General features: G+C 42.5%; 1 protein-coding gene across 1 annotated transcript; it reads right to left on the bottom strand.

Moving 5' to 3' along the window:
• Nucleotides 1-465: 465 nt before the first annotated feature.
• Nucleotides 466-18,799, bottom strand: AHCY (adenosylhomocysteinase). Its single transcript, XM_072112180.1, has 10 exons — nucleotides 18,643-18,799; nucleotides 14,848-15,038; nucleotides 14,660-14,735; nucleotides 11,682-11,834; nucleotides 8,926-9,038; nucleotides 5,943-6,150; nucleotides 4,837-4,924; nucleotides 4,599-4,716; nucleotides 3,631-3,825; nucleotides 466-910 (listed from the first exon to the last, which is right to left on the bottom strand). Exons 1-10 carry the CDS (start codon nucleotides 18,668-18,670, stop codon nucleotides 779-781), a joined length of 1,302 nt encoding a protein of 433 aa, XP_071968281.1. The 5' UTR covers nucleotides 18,671-18,799; the 3' UTR covers nucleotides 466-778.
• Between the last annotated feature and the right edge of the window lie 1,825 nt (nucleotides 18,800-20,624).

The raw sequence follows: 20,624 nt of genomic DNA, 5'->3' as shown, positions 1-20,624 counted from the left end.
ATTAGTGTCTTTAAGAGTGGGTTCATATCACGTTTTTTTGTGTACGCTCAGAATATACATTGATTTATAGTGGCAGACGGAGGCATAGTTTTTGCCTCAGTCTGCTCAATATACAGCAAACCAAAAAAAGGCAGAATAGGAAGACGTAGGAAGCCATGTTTTTCTATCCTGCTCCCGCGTGCTGAGCGACGCATGTGCTTAGCAGAGGCAATTAGACACCTATCGGGAGCGAATGCAGCTCAAGGTGGGCTGAGTGCATATGTAAATTATGTTTGGCACCTCTGCCAGGCCCCCATGGGGTTCTCCAGGACTCAAAAACAAGGATACTAAGAGTTTGTCCTAACATGCCATTTCTTTCCCTACAAATTTAATACATTTCAGACCTAACAAGTTACTGATTTTGGACAATTAAAGTGTAATTCAGTGCAATTTAGGATTTTTAAAAAACAGACACAGGAGACATAGTAACAAAGTACTTTTTATACAACTTAAATGCTGCACAGAAAAATCCAAAACATTACAAGACTGGAATCTTAACAGCAAAATGAATCTGAATCTTTCACAAAGCAGTAAAACCGAGATTGTGTACACCCTAAAAAGCAGAGGCACATTGAGGTACAGCACTCATACACAGCTGGATGTGTGGAGAGGGAGCAGAAGATCACTCCTGGGTTTGGAATAGCTGGTTGAACAACGGCCACAATATCAACAGATGAAAGTGTCGGACGCTGGAAGTTATTGGTTTTCTTGGGTCTTCTTCCGATCAACATAGCGGTCCTCAGTATCTATAATGATCAGGCTTGAAGGGTCCCTCCTTATCCAGACCAAGATATTTGGCTTGTTTATCAGAAAGTTTAGTCAGTTTTACTCCAAGCTTGTCCAGGTGAGCGGCAGCCACGGCTTCATCAAGCTGCAAACACAAAGAAATGGGGAATTAGGTAGAAGACAATGGGGGTCATTTACTAACGGCCCGATTCGCGTTTTCCCGACGTGTTACCCGAATATTTCCGATTTGCACCGACTTTCCCTGTATTGCCCCGGGATTTTGGCGCACGCAATTGGATTTTGGCACTGGCATGCAAGCGACGGATATCGGGGGCGTGGGCGAGCGAAAACCTGACGGATTCGGAAAAACCGCCGCATTTAAAACAAAAATAGTGTCGCTTGGGACGCGCTTACCTTCACTTGGTCCGGCCCGCTGAATTCCAGTGCAGCGGAGGAACTACCTTAGTGAATCCCGGCCGGACCCGAATCCACCGCAGAGAACGCGCCGCTGGATCGCGAACGGACCAGGTAAGTAAAACTGCCCCAATGGGTTTACTGTTCAACACGGGTTTATCTATGCATCGCTTGCTTATTCATCATTTTAAATAGCAGCTCTGAACTATTAATAAACATCAAAAAAAATCTGAAGAATTTCTAGCCACATATAGGACACCCTCAGACTTTACCCCATAAATCTACTTGAATCTCAGGTTGCTACTGAAATGTCCCTTCTAGAATTCACTCTTATGGGAAATCATATCAGTTTACCTATAAAAATTCACCTCCATTTGAAAACGAGCAGTAATTTAGTTACTCATGCCACCAAATTACATCAGGATGTTGTGTGCTGGACTGCCTGGACCCCCAAAATGGCAACCTCAAAATTTTACTCATCTCAGGCAAATATTCCCTCTTCCCAAATGAAGAGATTCCATTTACCCGACCTGAAAGGGCTAGTAAATAAAACAAATATAATTTTAAACTTTCAAAAATGTAAAAAAAAAAAAAAAACTTGCTGCCTAAAAATCTAAATTTTTTTTTTTTTAAAAGTAAAAGCCGCCCGACAAAGTCAAATCTATGAGAAGGGGGACAATGAATTAAGACAAGTCTTACTGGGTAGAGACAAGTCAGAGGTCATCTCTTAACATGAGAAACATAAGCATGCTGGGTGAACTATGGGAGCACACATGCAAAATGGAGTATTTGAGTGGCAGCTTTCCAAGATGTATGGGACAGATCCCTTCGGCTAGACCAAGGAAGTGTCAGTGAGGTATATTCTGTGCCATAATACATGACGACCATTAGGCATGTGGGGCTTTGAAGATTATTATTGTTATTATTATTAGTGCCTCCAGGACAGATTATTCCATACTCTTTTGTACTTCTAAACAATAATGGCAATCCCCCAGGCCATGCCATCAGCTCATGATGGGGAAAGGGAAACCTCCTGCAGTTGGATCCCCACTGATCACACATTGGCCACATCTCCTATCCATCAAAGTTTAAAGACTGTTAAAAAAAAAGTCATCTACAAAAGTTTGAGTAATGATTTTGTATTTTTTTTTTTTTTATAATACCAGATACAGCTGCTATTGCATAAGAAAGTCATGCTGTTTGCCCCCCCCCCTCTACAGGAATACAAAGAACCAGTTTAAAGAACCAGCAGGGAGCCGCCAATTAAAATGGCCGTCATCTGGTTTCAGGAGACGTAATGAAAAGCCGCCACCCGTGCCAAGCCTCAGTTATATTATCTCCACTTTAACGTGGAGCAAGAAACTTTATGAAGTGGGACAATAACTGCATCAGCACAACCTGCTAGAGGGTCCACAACATGGTTAAAATTCCCCAAAATGAAATTCAAGGGACACAACCACTGGACCAAGGAAATGGATACAGGCACTCAACATCAAATGCCCAGGAGATATATTTTATTATATTAAAATATTCAAAGATTGTGCCTCAATTTCTTCAACATACAATTTTGAGCGTTTCAATCTACTTTAATATTAAAAAGGGAAACCATCAGGGATCTATTCAATAAACTGGATCTACTGGTAGGTTTCAACCATTTACCTGACCCCCCTATACTGTCCCTGTTTAATCTTAACATTGAATAGTTGAATAAATCTTATTTATGCAAATGATCCTTAAAAGCTACTGGGGCGTGGAGAAGCCTTAGCCTACCTACCAGCGTCTCCTTGGCACGCGGCAATCAGAAGATTGTGGAAGGGAGTAGGAGCACACCAAGGAGGCGCTGGTATGTGGGATCAGCTGAGGCTACTGGGGCTGCAAGTAGTCTTGTCTCCTGCTCCATGTAGAGGCTACCCCGAGTAGCCTCTGCCTATCATTTGTCAGCAACTGTTTAATGTAAATATTAGACAGGGACAGTATAGGAATTGGGTAGACTGTAGAAACCTGATGGTTGGGATAAAAACGCTTTCAGAGCACCCCTACACAATCAAGATTTAAGCAACCTATGAACCAATAAGTTAGTTGGGTCATTTATCATTGTTTTTGCACTGGTTTTCCAGTACACAAGCAATGAAAGTCACAATTCCAGGTGTAAAAGGCAGGAATTGTGAATAACACTCTCATACATTAAAATTTTGGGGGCAGGGCCCAGCCCATTAACTATAATGGGCTGGCACCGCCTGTAGCACAATTCTACGCCAGGCATGGCAGAGCCTCCTAGTATATGGTGGGGGGGGGGGTTTGAGTGGTGACGCGTCAGCCATTGATTAAATTCCATCAAATAGTCATGAAAATGACTAGATGTAGGAGTAGATGTGCAACACCAGACATGAGCTATGGACAAAAGTGCCAATGCATGGCCTAGAAAAGTTTACAAAAATGTATATATATTACCTTCTTGGGCAGGAAGTACACTCCTACAGGATATTTGTCAGTGTTGGTCCACAGTTCAATCTGAGCCAAGACCTGATTAGTAAATGAATTGCTCATAACAAAGCTGGGGTGACCCATGGCACACCCTAGATTCACCAGACGGCCCTCAGCAAGGAGAATAATGTGTCGTCCATTTTTCATAAGGTATCGGTCCACCTGTCAACAAAAATTAGGTTAAAATGTGTAACACTGGGATTTTAAATCAAATATAAAAAATTTGGAACAAGTTTGAAACGTCCAAAACGTGATCTATATGTTTAAATGGGTTGTACTGCAATTATATATTGCAGATGTTCAATCACATCAAAAAGACTATCCCCATCTGAGTCATTTAGTAAATGGCCCCATGTCTAGATACTGCTAGATTGCCATGTACCAGCCCCCCTGCGGTGCGCTTTTGATTACATGTTGGGACATAGACGTAATGTATTGAGCACTGGTCACAAATAGACTAGTCTAGCGTGTAGATTGTTAATGGTCGGTCTGTACAACAGCAGGAATTATTCTAACCCCTGTGTATAAGACACATTACAGAGACATTCTAAGAAGAGAATCAAAAGAAGCAGCGAAAGGAGGGAAACTGGAAAAAAAAAAAAAAAAAAAAAAAAAAAAAGTTTACACGCGAAAGCAAGATCTGTACAGAACGGACCTCGGCTATAGGGTTGTCTCAAAAGAGAATCATTGCACAACTCCAGATATTAAAAAAAGGGGAAAGTTTGTGTCCTCAAGTCAAGTAGGTGAAAAACCAGACGCTAAAATTTCACTACAAAAAGAACATGACGAGAGTTCACCTCACAGTCACCATCTTCACGGTCCTGTCAGGTAAGTTCTATGTAAACATGTGGTTATAATAGTCCAATAATAGGAACTTTGATATCAAATACGTCCCCCCCATTAGAACATATGGAAGCGTTTACTCCGTCGTTTACCTGTGGTTTGATGTTCACTTTCTTCACAGCGTTTTCATTTAACCACTTCACGTCCAGTTCACAATCAAAGTGGCCGATGTTACAGACAATGGAATCGTCCTTCATCGCCTCAAAGTGTCTGAGTGAAAGAACAGTTAGATCATTCAGATCTATTGCTATACACAGTCAAACACAACCCCTCCACAACAATCTTATGGACAAGGGAACAATATTTGAAATATTCAAAGTCTAGTCTTACTTTCCCTCCACAATGTCTGTGCATCCCGTTGTTGTGACAAAGATGTTCCCTTCTTTGCAAGCCTCGTCCATTGTGGTAACCTCGTAACCTGGTGACATGACAGACAGGACAGATTGGGGGAGAATTATCATCAAGTTTTTGAGGTAAAACTGTTCTAGTTGCCCAAGGAAACCAATCAGAGTTCAGCTTTCATTTTCCCACAGCCGTCTATAAAATTAAAGCTGAGCTCTGATTGGTTGCCATGGGCAGCTAGAACAGTTCTGCTCAAGAGACTTATGATAAATCTCCCCCATTAATACAATGATATTATAGTGATGGCCAATCAAGACTGGTCAGTATATAGGATGATCAGCCCAGGGAGCTGCATGCAGATGTGGTTCACAGTACCTGCAGGTACACGGCCATTGAGTTAAAATGTGAGGGCACCCACTGTCAGCACTATATTGCTACATAAAGCAATTAGCCACCAGTACCCTTGCTAGGTTGTTATGGGCCCAATTAGTTGATGGAACATCTTGTACCCGTTTAGTGGGGATGAGCCAAATGCTGGGTCCCCTACCAACCACAACAAGGTTCCCCATGACCCCTGTATAAACGGGGATTCACAAAAATTCAGGATAACTGATTTACTAGTGGTAAAGGTCCTAAGCAGTCAGTTATTTTTTTGCCATTGCTTCCATACACTTATCAGAGATAAGGGGGACCCAATGTTTTCATTTGAGATCAGGGTTTGGGTTCACCCCCGCGACCCAGAAATATCGCTCGACTGGCGGCCTAAATAACCAATCTGGCAAACAGCCAATCCACTCCAAGTTACTAGTCATGGCCAAGATTGGCTGGGTAAGGACACCTGAACCGAAACATCAGGGCTAATCACCCCTACATATCACCCATCATATGGATAGGCAATATATTTTGTCATAGGCCAAATACTACCAATAATGCAAGTAACAAATTTGAATTAAAAAAAAAAAAAAAAGTTAACATTATACTAGTCTTAATTAACAAATAAGTTTGCCAAAATTAATTAGGCCAAAAGGGCCAAACCGTTCTAGAAGAAAAAAAACAAAAAAACCAAACAAAACAAAATCCTGCACAGCACTTACCTTCCATAGCCGCCTGCAGAGCATTAATGGGGTCAATCTCTGTAATGATAACCCTAGCACCAAAAGCTCTCAACGCCTGAGCGCAACCTTTCCCGACATCTCCATATCCAGCAACAACGGCAACCTTCCCCGCAATCATGACATCGGTGGCTCGCTTGATTCCATCAATGAGCGACTCTCGGCATCCATACAAGTTATCAAATTTACTCTAAGGAGAATAAAATTAGATAGCATATTATCCAACATGCTTAGAATGCAATTAAATCAACTTTTCATAAATTGCTTATACTCGTTAACAGAACAGTGTAATAGATTTTATTAAAGGAAAGTGTCGTTTTGATCTTCAAGTCTATGAAGAGTCCATAGTAAGAATTTAAAGGGACGGTCACCAGAGGTACTGTAGAGCCTATGGACATCTGAAGTATAGCTCCCTGCTGTAGCCTCTTAAAAAGACTACTCAGTTTATTGGCATATGACTTGGGATGCAATTTTGTTTGTTTTAAATTAAAAAAACAGGTGGAATTTAACATAGAAGAGGAAATGTGACAAAGGACATTTATCCTATCTGATGGGGCTAGTACAGTCATGGCCATATGTTTTGAGAATGATACAAATGTTAATTTTTACAAAGTCTACTGCATCAGGTTTTAAAGGAAAATTTGCATTTACTCCAGAATGCTATAAAGAGTGATCAGCTTAAAGGGGTTATCCATGTTTTAAAAAATACTGAGGGCAGTGCTGGGGCGGGCAATTTAAACATAATAAACATGTACTCACCTCCTCCGGTGCTGCCGATGTCCCGCGCCGCGGCCCGTCTTTTCTGTGCGCCGGTTTCATAACAAGGGCGCACAGGGAGCTTCCGGGCGGCCGGAAGCTCCCATCCGACACCATCTCCCAGCGCTTACAACGCTGGGAGATAGGGACGGATGGGAGGACCCGGCCACATCGCGGATCGGAAGTTCCCTGTGCGCGGCTTCCGTGCCCCTGTAAACAAACAGGGGCACGGATCGAAGGGACCGTGGCGCGGGACATCGGCGGCTCCGGAGGAGGTAAGTGGATGTTTATTATTTTTAAATAGCCCTCCCCAGCCTGGCCCTCACTAGTTTTTAAAACCCGGATAACCCCTTTAACAGCAATTAATTGCAAAGTCAATATTTGCCTGGAAAATGAATTTTTTTCCCCAAAACACATTTCAACATCATTGCAGGCCTGCCTTAAAAGAAGCAGCTAACATCGTGTCAGTGATTGCTCAAGTAACACAGGTGTGGGTGTTGATGAGGACAGGGCTGGAGATCAATCTGTCATGATTAAGTAACAATCACACCACTGAAAACTTTAAAAGGAGGCTGGTGCTTGGCATCATGTGTCATATGTTTCTCTTCTGTTAACCATGGTTATCTTTAAAGAAACACGTGCAGTCATCATTGCACTGCACAAAACTGTCCTAACAGGGAAGAGTATCGCAGCTAGAAAGATTGCACCTCAGTCACCAATCTATCGCATCATCAAGGAATTCAAGGAGAGAGGTTCCATTGTTGCCAAAAAGGCTCCAGCAAGCGCCAGGACCTTCTCTTAAAAGTGTTTCAGCTTCCGGATCGGGCTCCCAGCAGTGCAGAGCTTGCTCATGAATGGCAGCAGGCAGGTGTGAGGCATCTGCACGCACTGTGACTCTGCGGAGACTCTTTGAGCAAGGCCTGGTGTCAATGATGGAAGCAAAGAAGCCACTTCTCTCCAGAAAAAACATCAGGGACAGACTGATATTCTGCAAAAGGCCCAGGGAGTGGACTGCTGAGGACTGGGGTAAAGTCATTTTCTCTGATAAATCCCCTTTCCGATTGTTTGGAACATCTGGAAAACAGCTTGTTGGGAGAAGACAAGGTGAGTGATACCACCAGTCTTGTCTCATGTCACCTGTAAAGCCTCCTGCAACCATTCATGTGTGGGGCGGCTTCTCAGCCAAGGGAATCGGCTCTCACAGTCTTGCCTAAAAACACATCCATGAATGAAGAATGGGACCAGAATGTCCTCCAGGAGCAACTTCTCCCAACTGTCCAAGAGCAGTTTGGTGATCAGCAATGCCTTTTCCAGCATGATGGAGCACCTTGCCATAAAGCAAAGGTGATAACTAAATGGCTCAGGGAACAAAACAGAGATTTTGGGTCCATGGCCTAGAAACTCCCCAGATCTTAATCCCATTGAGAACTTGTGGTCAATCATCAAGAGACGGGCGGACAAACAAAAACCAACAAATTGTGACAAAATGCAAGCATTGATTGTGCAGGAATGGACGGCTATCAGTCAGGATTTGGTCCAGAAGTTGATTGAAAGCTGCCAGGGAGAATTGCAGAGGTCCTGAAGAAGAAGGGACAACACTGCAAATACTGACTTGCTGCAGTAACTCATTCTAACTGTTACTCATAATATGATTGCTCTTGTATTTCTGTATGTGATAACATCTGACAAACCAGAGGGCAACAGATCATGTGGAAATATTATACTTGTGTCATTCTCAAAACTTATGGCCATGACTGTAGATTAGTGGTGTAATAGTCTGTGAATCTGCAACAGAGGGGCTTTGGTAATGCCCCTAAAGCTCTACAGACTCTTTAGCATGACTTTTAAGAGATAAGCAGTTCTGGATTACAAATATAAGATTACCACTGGATCTATTAGTATATGACCCTGATCTATCATGCCAGATTTTGATGGTAGTCGTCACTCAAGAGTTGGCAATTAACCAACATGCCAGCTCTGGGTGAATCACTTTAGACGCTGCAGTTCAGGTGTAATTGCTAGGATTTCGGTCCAATGTCTCAGAACATGTTATTTCTAATCTGAAAGCCCAAACCTGGGGATGGCGCGTTGCACAGGAGTACACACACACACACACTATTTATTATAGTGGATGGTTCAAATTAGTCATACAGCACAGACTATGATCAAATATTGCTCCATCCTAAGCAATGCATTAACTAATATTTACCTTGGTTACAGAATCATTGACATTAATGGCAGGAACTTTCAAGGTTCCCTCATTCTTCATTTTGTACAAGTTGTGCACTCCAGTTGTGGTCTCTTCGGAAATTCCTTTAATGCCTGGGGACAGATATAAAGATAAAATACACTCTTAGAAGGATGTCCTAAACACAATGGGGGTCATTTACTGAGGGCCCGAATCACTGTTTTCCGACGGGTTACCCGAATATTTCCGATTTTCCCTGAATTGCCCCGGGATTTTGGCGCACACGATCGGATTGTGCCGCATCAGCATGCACGCGACAGAAATCGGGTGGACATCGGGTGCACTACCTTAGTAAATCCCGGCAGAACCCGAATCCTCGGCAGAGAACGCGCCGCTGGATCGCGACAGGACCGGGTAAGTAAATCTGCCCCAATATCCACAACCTTTTACAGAGAAGCCACTCTCCCAAGGCTCAGAGTGATTACTGCATCACAGCAGTGATATATGCAAAATTGTAATACATTATCAATGAATCTCCACACGGAGACAGAACTTCTTGCATCATATCCCTATGATGCCTTGACTCCCATCTCTGCTTGCTGTCATTCGACAGGAGGCTTCATTGTTTACTTCCTTTGGCTATAAACTGGCACCAGGTCATGTGATGTCACACAGGTGCACTGCTCCTTTTAACAGTTTTGATTACTCTGATATAACGAGCTGTGATAACAATTGATAGTGACAAGAAGTAAACAATAAAGCTTCCTATAGAATGACAGCAAGCAAAGACCAAGAAAGAGGGGAAACAAAAGTATTTTGGAAAATTGTATAACTTTTCATTACACAAAGATAACATTTGCTGAAAGTTTACAACCCTTTACGTCTTTGTATTGGAGGGTAGCACAGTCCACTGTTCTGCCAATTGTAAAAGCCCCAAAACTTTTAAAACTCACTTCATATTTAACCCCTTAATGCTTTATGACATGTACGTCATAATGCTCTTGTTAACCCCTATGGGACTCGGCCTATTTTGGCCTTTAGGACGGGGCCCCATTTTTCAAAACTGCCCTGTGTCACCAAGTTATTTAAGCTTTGGAACGCTATGAGATATCTAGGGGATTTTGAGATTGTACTTCAAATTAGTTAAAGAATTTTTGTTTTTTTTTAATAACTAAACACAAAAGATATCATCCAAATTTTTAATTTTCGAAGGTTCTAAATTCTCTACTTTTGGTGCAAATGTAGCACACAAATAAATTCATAACTTACATTTCCCCAAATGTCTGCTTTATGTTGGCAAGGTTTTAAGATTCCAGATATTTTACTAGAATGTTATAAGGTGAATTTGGGGCCATTTTTCACATTTTTTGTAAAATCACCAAAGCCTGTACTTAGATGGACCTGCTCAACTTCTAATAGACTAAGAGGCCTAAAAAAGAGCTAGACTCGTAATTTATCCCATTATGGAAACTACACCCCTCAATGTATGAAAAAACACTTACGAAGTTTGTTAACCATTTTAGGTGTTTTATAAGGGGTTAAAACAAAATGGAGTCTGCAAATTGTAAGATTTTTTAACAATACATTCATTTTAGGTGGAAAATTAAACATTTGCAATGGATTACATGAGAAAAGGCTCCACAAAGTTTGATACCCAATTTCTCAAGTAACCCGCTGTATGGGTGCACGGCCGGGCATAGAATGGAAGGCGGCGCCATCCAGAGCAGATTTGCATTGTCAAATTGTACAGGTTTTACATTTCTTTTGCCACATGAGATGCACCTTTGTCGTACGTAATTTTGGGGCATCTATAGCTAATTGGTGAGATTTTATTAACTTTTTTTTTAGGTGGAGGAAATGAAAATCAATTTTTTCCCATTTTTACTGAATAAAAAGTAATTTGGTGAAAATGTTAATTCTAGCATCAGTCTTTCATAACCAGATTTGTGAGGCAAAAAATAAGTTAAGGGCTTACTTTTTTTCCCCAAGAAGGATTGTGATTTTTAGTGTTCTTATTTTAGAGTGCGTAACATTTTTTAATCACTTTTTAGAGCATTTTTTTTTTTTTTTAAAGGTATTAATTAAAAATGATCTTTTTCCAGAATGTTTTTTGCGTTTGTCTTCTACGGCGTTTACCGTGCGGGTCCAGTAACGATTCTGTTTTATTATACAGATTGTTACGGACCTGTAGAGCAGTGTAAACTGAGCATGCAGACGCATGCGCAGACAGTTTACAGTCAGACCGGAAGGGGTATCGGGCAACCCCGGGGCACTCTGCAAACCTCGGGGCTGCCCAGAAGTGGATCGGATACCCCGGTAAGCGGCACGGGGGATCCGATCCATAGCAGGAACATCCTTACACGCCGTGGTCATGCTTGACCGCGGTGTGTAGGGGGTTAACACTCGCGATCTGAATGCTCTGGAATATGGTAGGAGTGATCAGACACCAAGGTTAAAGTACCCTAGGGTCTAAAAAGCAGTAAAAATATTTAAAATAAATCTAAACATACTAACCAATCACTTTCCCTAGACACCTATGATCAAAAGGCCACAGTATTGTAGTTATTCTTTGAGTGCTATTTGCTAAAAACTAAAACTATACATGTTACAGGCACAGCAGCAGTATACAGGATAGGTTGGTTCTTATAGACACGTTCTGCAGTCCATTCCTGCACATTCTGTAGTAAGGTCTGTTCTATGCTGCCCCCTTGTGATAACAAAGTTACCTACAATGGGAAAACAGTACACCATATGGAAAGTTCCAATTCTAGACTCACCTTTAAGTAACTGTGGGTATTTGGTGTGAACCAGGTTGGTTAGATCTCCACCATCATCCAGGATCATGTTCAGGGGTTTGCCATCAGGGAAGTATATGGTCTGCTCAATACACCAGATGTATTCTTCATCCGTCTCTCCTTTCCAGGCATAGACTGATAAAAATGAAAGATTCGTGTTAACATATCAGAGCACAAAAGAAAGAGCTCAGGCACTTGAATGGCTGCCAACTATACACCAAATGCTTAGAGAAAAATTAAGTCCCTCTCCTGATTTCTTCAAATTTGACTCTTATTGATATTGAGTTTGAGTTTGACTAGGTGGCACTAGATTCTTAAAGGGGTTGTTGACTCAGCAAATAATGGATCTCTTATGTAACAAAAAGTTTTACAATTTTCCATTGAACTTTCGGTATTAATTCCTCACGGTTTTCTAGAGGTTTCCATGCCGTCATTCTAAAGGAAGTTTCAATGTTTACTTCTACTTCCTGTGGATAAACACTCGTCCATTGTCATGTGATGTCACACAGGTGCACGGCTCGTTATATCCCTGGTCATGTGATGTCACATAGGTGCACAGCTAGTTATCACAGAATAACTGTGCACCTGTGTGACATCACATGACCAGGGATATAACGAGCCGTGCACCTGTGTGACATCACATAACCAGGGATATGACGAGCCGTGCACCTGTGTGACATCACATGACCAGGGATATAAGAAGCCGGGCACCTGTGTGACATCACATGACCAGGGATATAACGAGCCGTGCACCTGTGTGACATCACATGACCTGTGATATAACGAGCTGTGCAGCTGTGTGACATCACATGACCAGGGAGCAGTGTTTATCTGCTGGATGTAAACATTAAAGCTTCCCATTGAATGACAGCAAGCAGAGTTCTAAAAAAAAAAAACTGAGGAATTGGTAGAGGAAGAATATTGAAACATTTTCATTACACAAACAAGATCGATTATTTCTTATAAGATGACAACCCCTTTAAAGCCCGGGAATATGAACATGAGCTGAATGAAAAATGTACTACCTAGACATTTGTAGGATTTCCAACAGGCTAATAACTTATAAAGGAGGGTGGAGGAACATGAAGGCTTTAAGTATAGAAATGTGTGAGAGGTGCCCTTGGGGCAAAGCCAAAATTTCACTCTTCAGCTAAAAATACTCCAAAATATAGTAAGAGGATTACAATAACCCTTCTGAAAAAAATGTTAGTGCGACCTCTGTTGGTGACACCACCTCCCCCACCCCATGGGCCTTTTGTCAGACACAGGTCGTAAAACGTGACTTGGCAAGTCTCAGGAAGCACGCAGGCACGTGGTATGGACAGGTCGCTACTTGCCTTGATAAGAAAGGAGTGCTTGGATTATATTTTTTGCCTCATTATAATTGGGGTGGGTACCATGATCCATTAGAACCAAATTTTTTTCAAGGTGTGACCATGGAAGTCCTGAGGGAACATTAACCCCTTAAGGACCAGGCCCTTTTTCGTTTTTGCGTTTTTATTTTTCACTCCCCACCTTCAAAAATGTGTACAGAGCTATGTGATGGCTTATTTTCTGCGTAACAAATTGCACTTCGTAGTGATGGTATTAAATATTCCATGCCGTGTACTGGGAAGCGGGAAAAAAATTCTAAATGCAGTGAAAATGATGAAAAAACACATTTGCGCCATTTCTTGTGGGCTTGGTTTTTACAGCTTACACTGTGCGCCCCAAATGACAGGTCTATTTCATTCATTGGATCAATACGATCACGGGGATACCAAATTTGTATAGGTTTTGTAATGTTTTCATACATTTACAAAAATTAAAACCTCCTGTACAGAAAAAAAATTCTTCATTTTGCCGTGTTCTTGCGCTAATAACTTTTTCATACTTTGGTGTATGGAGCTGTGAGTGGTGTCATTTTTTGCGACTTCTGATGACGTTTTCAATGCTTCTATTTTTAGGACTGTGCGACCTTTTGATCACTTTTTATAGAATTCTTTCTATTTTTCAAAATGGCAAAAAAATGCAATTTGCGACTTCGGGCGCTATTTTCCGCTACGGGGTTAAACGCAGTGAAAAACGATTATATTTTGATAGATCGGGCATTTTCGGACGCGGCGATACCTAATGTGTTTATGATTTTTACGGTTTATTTATATTTATATCAGTTCTAGGGAAAGGGGGGGTGATTTGAATTTTTATGTTTTTTTAATATAATTTTTTTTTTTAACTTTTTTTTATTTATTTTTTTTACCATTTTTCAGACTCCCTAGGGTACTTTAACCCTAGGTTGTCTGATTGATCCTACCATATACTGCCATACTACAGTATGGCAGTATATGGGGATTTTGCATACCATCTATTACAATGTGCAGATCGCACATTGTAATAGATAGCCTCGATCATGACAGCCTCGGATCTTTGTGTGATCCCAGGCTGTCATGGCAACCGATCGCCGCCCCCCGGTGACGTCACGGGGAGTGACGATCGGAGCCAAGATGGCGGCGCCCACGCGCCGCCGGCTCTTTAATGCCGCCGGCAGCTTTGCCGGCGGCGATCAAAGGGTTAACACCCACGATCGGTGCAAGCACCGATCGCGGGTGTTAGCGACGGGCGTTTGCTTCATTATGCGCAGGGTACGTCTTATTGCGCTATGGGGTTAAGCGCCCCCCCATTACATGTAAAGGTTTGGGCAAGTTTGTCTGTGGGCAGTGGATAAATTTAAAGAGGCTGTCGTACGACATCATGCTATCCTCTATCCACAGAAGAGGGGGCGATGTGCTGATTGTGGGGTTCCCAAAGGTGGGAAGCCCATGGATGAAGATAATGTGGGTCCATTGCATCCCAAATGAACAAAGCAACTGGCCACACATGCCTCTGCTGTTCTATAAATCTCTTTGGAGCCAATGGAGAAAACTTGAAGTGGTACTTTATGTGTCTGGACAGCTCCTTCCAGTTGGTAAAATACTACACACCTGGCACTCCGGATTTAGCAATGGCTGCTGCAGCATGATCCTGAGTTGAAAAGATGTTACAGCTGGACCACTGCACCTGAAACAGAACATAGAAAAGGGATTTTACACAGCAGCATCCAAAATAAACATGGATATACCTCTTCATTACTTGTGCCACCATGTTTATCCACGAGGCACCCACCACTTACCTCCGCTCCCAGCGCTGTCAGGGTCTCTATAAGGACAGCCGTCTGCAGAGTCATGTGCAGGCACCCAGCAATCCTGGCCCCCTTTAAAGGCTTGGACGCAGAATACATCTCCCGCATCTTCATCAGCCCGGGCATCTCATTTTCTGCAATTTCGATGGCTTTGCGACCCCATTCGGCCAGAGTGATGTCAGCTGTGGAAACAGATTAAAAATTTACTGGGAAAATTAAAAAAGATATAATGGTAAATTCACATGATTATATGCAATTTGCATCCTACACAATCCATTTCACACCAGAGACCACATTCTCAGCACCACAAAAAGGGAAATTATGCTAATATTAGCAGAATAAACACCCACCATCTTCCAGGGGACCACTTATGGCTGGCATATTTACCCATTTGCATATAGCAAACATGAACCAATATGTACAGTCTGGGCAGGGACAGGTTAAGCAAGTGTTTTTGCAGCTCTTCTTTTGTTCCATCCTCATAAACCAGGGCAGAGTTAAGATTAAATCAACAGCCTGGGGCATCAAAAGCTACAAATTGAACTTGGCAGGGCAATAAGCTGGAGACAGTGAATCATCTCTTCTGCACACTGAAGCGCATTGTGCTGTCCGAGATATTCAGTCTAGAATCAATATCATTCTGCTGAAGTTCCAATATAGCACTGAGAGGGGCACCACTTCAGAAAGAAGCTACAAAGAGGACAATATTACGAACCATTAATTAAAAAAAAAAAAAAAAAAGAATCGACCTCAAGTCTAGTAATAGTCTACAATTTTTCAGAATTTGAAGATATTTTTTTTGGGGGGGGGGGGGCACAATACAGGCAGTCCTTGGACTTTCAAAATTTTCTGCTGTAATGGGACCAAGGATTATCAATAAAGCTTCATTACAGGCACCTTACAGCTGATTATTGCAATCTGGGACTATAGAGAGCTTCACCAGAGGTCACAGTGGGCAGAGGGGTCCGTCTGTAACTATGGGTCATCTGTAAGTCGGGTATCCTTAAGTAGGGGACCACCTGTAGCCTCAAACTAACCAGGTTCTCTTGGTAAAAGTCACCACATTTACATTACAGCAGAAGAAAACATCTATGAACAAATCTTGTCTGTATAGAGGTTATCTAATACATATCCGTACAGAACTGGTATACAAAACTCTGAATGGACACCAGGGAGACGTCTCCAGTCTATTGCATGGAGACGGCTGTAAAGCTTAATGCTAAATGCTTTTAGCAGAGGAAAAGCTCAGGCAAGATGGCAGCCCCCGTAATCACAGATGGAAAATAAATCGTTTCTCGACCTGGTTAAAATATGTACATTAACCAGCTCTCTTTAGACGCTATATACCAAGCCATATATATGCTATAATATGAAAGCATAAAAATATATAACATTATTGATAAGGCACAAGCCATATCATACATGCTATGTTTTGGTACAAGAGAGTTTCAGAGATTGGGATTTAGGTTGGAAGGTGGCACTGACAACACTGGTGGATGGGCAGGGAGAGTAATTTTGTAGCTAGTCCACTCCTTAGAAAGATACAAGATGACACCTTACAGATGCTACAACCAGCGCCATGTGCCTACTCCATGCTGGGGAGACTCCGCATCAGGTCACACGTTTTTCATAGGGTCCCTATTCACCATTATTACGATATAAGCAGAACAGTTCAGGAACAAATAGGAAGTTCAGTTTCTACTGTTCCTCTTAGAATCCGAAAAAATACATGTAGGAAAGGTGGTGATCTTATTTTTTGGTGAAGGGACGTGTGGGGAAATTGGTAGGAAATCATAATTTATCATGCCCTAATGGGTTTGAATCCCACCCAAGTCTGCAAAGAGTTTGTATGTTCTCTCCAAGTTTGTGTGGGTTTCCTCCCACACTCAAAAACATACTGTTAGGTTGTTTAGATTGTGAGCCCCATGTGGGCAGGAACAATTTGAGATGCTTTGTGCAGCACTGCATAAGCTGTGAATTATTGTTATTGTTGTCCCCGTTGCACTCCCAATTTCAGCTACAAAGCTGCTTTTAGGAAAGGCTCCACTGCAGCCAATCGTAGACCACAGAAGTTTTCATAACTTTTGTTTAGAGTTTACCACAAAGCTTCTAATTGGCTGCAGCAATGGCCAACCCAGAAAAGCACAGTAGGAAAAGAATCACTGGTGACTGACCACAAAGTAAAAGGGATTTACACAAATTCTATCCACAGGTGGATAAAAAAAGCAAGCATTATACTATGATTAACTGCACGGATGCCTAGGGGGAGATTTATCACAAGCCTTTTTGTGCAGAGCGGTTCTAGTTTCCCATGGCGACCAATCAGAGCTCAGCTTTCATTTTCCCACAGCCGTTTATAAAATTAGAGCTGATTGGTTTCGATGAGCTACTAGAACAGTTTTACTTAAGAAACTTGATAAATCTCCCCCATAGAGCGGATGTAAATGTTGAACAGGGTTTCCCCAAACTTTAGTTTTTGGTTGAAAAGAAGAAACATCTTCATTACCTCTTCTTCCTCTTTTCTTCATTAACAAAAATCAACTCTTTACTCAGACCAAGTAAAATCCACAATGCAAGGAAAGGTCACAGACTGACGCGTTTTGAGCTTTTTAGCTTTTAATTTATTCATAGTTAACTTTTTATAATTCTAAGTTCAAATCGACCTTTCCTTGCATTGTGGATTTTACTTGGTCCGAATAAAGAATCAGATCTGTTGCACAGACTCCAGAATCATAATCCTCAGGTAGTTGCTCATCCCCAAAACCACGGTTTACGTAAAAAGATAATCTCTTCTATAAGACTCATCCGTACAGAGCTGCAGGCAACCCCTGACAGCTGCTATTACAACATGTGCCAAGTCACGGAAGCGGCCGGCTCACTGGTGCATGCTGGGAATTGGAGTCTCACAGCTCTGGATAAACAATCTGCAGCTGCCGTGGAAAACTACAACTCCCAATGTGCACCAACGTGCTGAGCTGGGCAGGATGCAGCGTGCTGTCCGCATGAAGCAGTGCAGAGCCATGATTACATGAGGAGGCGCCGGGGGGCAGAGGATCTCTAACGCTTTGTAAGGTTACCAGAAACTATCCTAATCATACAATTCTCCAGGGATAACCTGCGACGTGCAAACAGAAGCATAGCCATCACTAAAAATGTTATTACCCAGCTTTATATGAGGTTTATTGGCACAATGATGCCCAGTAGAAGTGGCACGATGCCCATTTATTGCATTTCAGAGCTCAAAATAATTATTTTCTTACCAAAAAGGATCAATGTAATCAGTAATGTGCTGCAAACTACTGCAAAATACTCACGTGCAAGCATCATAGCATGTAGAATATATAGATATTATAATAAAAAAGGATAAATGCAAGGATTTAAATCAAAATAAGGGGCAGATTACAGGTGGGAAACCGCAGGGGGGGCAATAACTACCCCTCTTATGTAAACAAAGATAAGTTCTAGATAAGGTGTGAACATGCCCCTAGACAGTGTCCAGTCCCGGAATAAGACACATGCAGGAAATGGGCTGCAGGTTTTAGAGGGGGTAAACAGCTAAAAATAAAAAATTAGGGTTTATTATGAATAAAAAATTTTTTTAAGGCTTTATTTATATCCCTGGATCCACAAAACAACCGATCAGCTTAGAAACTGCACATTTTAACAAGAGAGCATGCTGGGAGTTGTAGTCCACCAGCACAAAGACCATTGCAGATGCATTCAGATCCCCGTATCGCAGCACATGGCAGATCCCATGCAGGGCAAACGAAGAGCCGCGCCGCTTACCAACTTTGTAGGACAGCTTATCAGACATGATGGGAGAGCGAGGAGAGCGCACGCCGAGCCTGGGAGCCAGCAGCCGAAGAGGAGGCGTGATAGAGAGGTCCCTTTAAGAATAACCCGCTCTACACCATATAAGGTACGGTGTGGGCGGGGCCTGTGTCATCTGACTCGCAGCACCGACTTCTGACCTCATTGAATGACAGGAGGCACAGCCTATCGCAGGAGGAAGAGTGCGACTACGTACGACCACGCCCCCTGCAGCTGTCATTGGCTATGGCCGGTGGACCTTGAGACGGAGTGACGTCACGTATCAGTGGCCAAAGGTGCCGGGAGATGGTGTTTGTATTATTATTAATGATTGTTCATCTGCTGTCACTGGCGACATTACTACAGAGGATAGCCGCCCCGGGACTGTATGAGGGCAGCAGGGAGGGGGACACAAGAGCTGACAGTCTATGAGGATGAGGAGGTGACACAAGAGCTTACAGTCTATGAGGATGAGGGGGTGACACAAGAGCTTACAGTCTATGAGGATGAGGGGATGACACAAGAGCTTACAGTCTATGAGGATGAGGGGGTGACACAAGAGCTTACAGCCTATGAGGGGGTGACACAAGAGCTCACAGTCTATGAGGATGAGGGGGTGACACAAGAGCTTACAGCCTATGAGGATGAGGCGGTGACACAAGAGCTTACAGTCTACGAGGATGAGGGGGTGACACAAGAGCTTACAGTCTATGAGGATGAGGGGTGACACAAGAGCTTACAGTCTATGAGGATGAGGGGGTGACACAAGAGCTTACACTCTATGAGGATGAGGGGTGACACAAGAGCTTACAGTCTATGAGGATGAGGGGGTGACACAAGAGCTTACAGTCTATGAGGATGAGGGGTGACACAAGAGCTTACAGTCTATGAGGATGAGGGGGTGACACAAGAGCTTACACTCTATGAGGATGAGGGGTGACACAAGAGCTTACAGTCTATGAGGATGAGGGGTGACACAAGAGCTTACAGTCTATGAGGATGAGGGGTGACACAAGAGCTTACAGTCTATGAGGATAAGGGAGTGACACAAGAGCTTACAGTCTATGAGGATGTGGGGGTGACACAAGAGCTTACAGTCTATGAGGATGAGGGGATGACACAAGATCTTACAGCCTATGAGGATGAGTGGGTGACACAAGAGCTTACAGTCTATGAGGATGAGGGGGTGACATAAGAGCTTACAGTCTATGAGGATGAGGGGTAACACAAGAGCTTACAGTCTATGAGGATGAGAGGGTGACACAAGAGCTTACAGTCTATGAGGATGAGGGGTAACACAAGAGCTTACAGTCTATGAGGATGAGGGGGGTGACACAAGAGTTATAAGTGCAATCATAATGGTCCAGCCATTCTTTATAAGGGAACATTATTTAATAATTAATAATGCTGCTGGTGCTTGGACCAGCCATCAAGAGGGATGATGCAGGTAGTGGGGCGAGCGGAGGAAAGGAGCCGGGACACTTCTTCCTTGTGATTGGCTCAAAGGAAGAGAGTGAACAGGGTGAAGTATCAGAGGGAAGGGAATAGAGTTGGTGGATTGGGAAATTATTTCCCGGCAAATGCAATCAATTTTATCTTTAAAATAGGTGGAGATCTTCAGCCCCAATGACTGTGATAGGTGACTGCACCTTTGGTGTTAGTAAGGAGTAGAGAGCCTTTTGTTCAAAGAGAGAGGATATGAGATTAGTGAATATTAGGTTTTTAGCATAAAGGGCACTTTTAAGGACATGATTATAAATACAAACATACATACACAGCGCCGCTACAGTGTCACATACAGTGTCCCCAAAAAATAGCACAGCAGTTCATTTTACGTTATTGGATTTCATCCTATCATAGAACAACCTGTACAGCGTGTGGGTGCGACTGCTGTCCAGTTCCCATGGCTATAAATATATAAATGCTGAGTTTCACTATGAAAAACATGTCATAATATT

This window comes from Engystomops pustulosus, chromosome 6, assembly GCF_040894005.1.
Source record: "Engystomops pustulosus chromosome 6, aEngPut4.maternal, whole genome shotgun sequence".
Classification (NCBI taxonomy): domain Eukaryota; kingdom Metazoa; phylum Chordata; class Amphibia; order Anura; family Leptodactylidae; genus Engystomops; species Engystomops pustulosus.
This window is presented reverse-complemented; position numbering and strand designations above follow the sequence as displayed.

What these genes read in the sequence shown, in the direction of transcription:
- AHCY (XM_072112180.1), bottom strand. Translation starts at nt 18,670, where the DNA reads ATGTCTGATAAGCTGTCCTACAAAGTTG. An exon ending in TGCTAAATCCGGAGTGCCAG is followed by an intron (nt 11,835 to 14,659) that starts GTGTGTAGTATT and finishes CATTTTTATCAG; the next exon opens with TCTATGCCTGGAAAGGAGAG. An exon ending in TCAATGATTCTGTAACCAAG is followed by an intron (nt 6,151 to 8,925) that starts GTAAATATTAGT and finishes TATTCTCCTTAG; the next exon opens with AGTAAATTTGATAACTTGTA.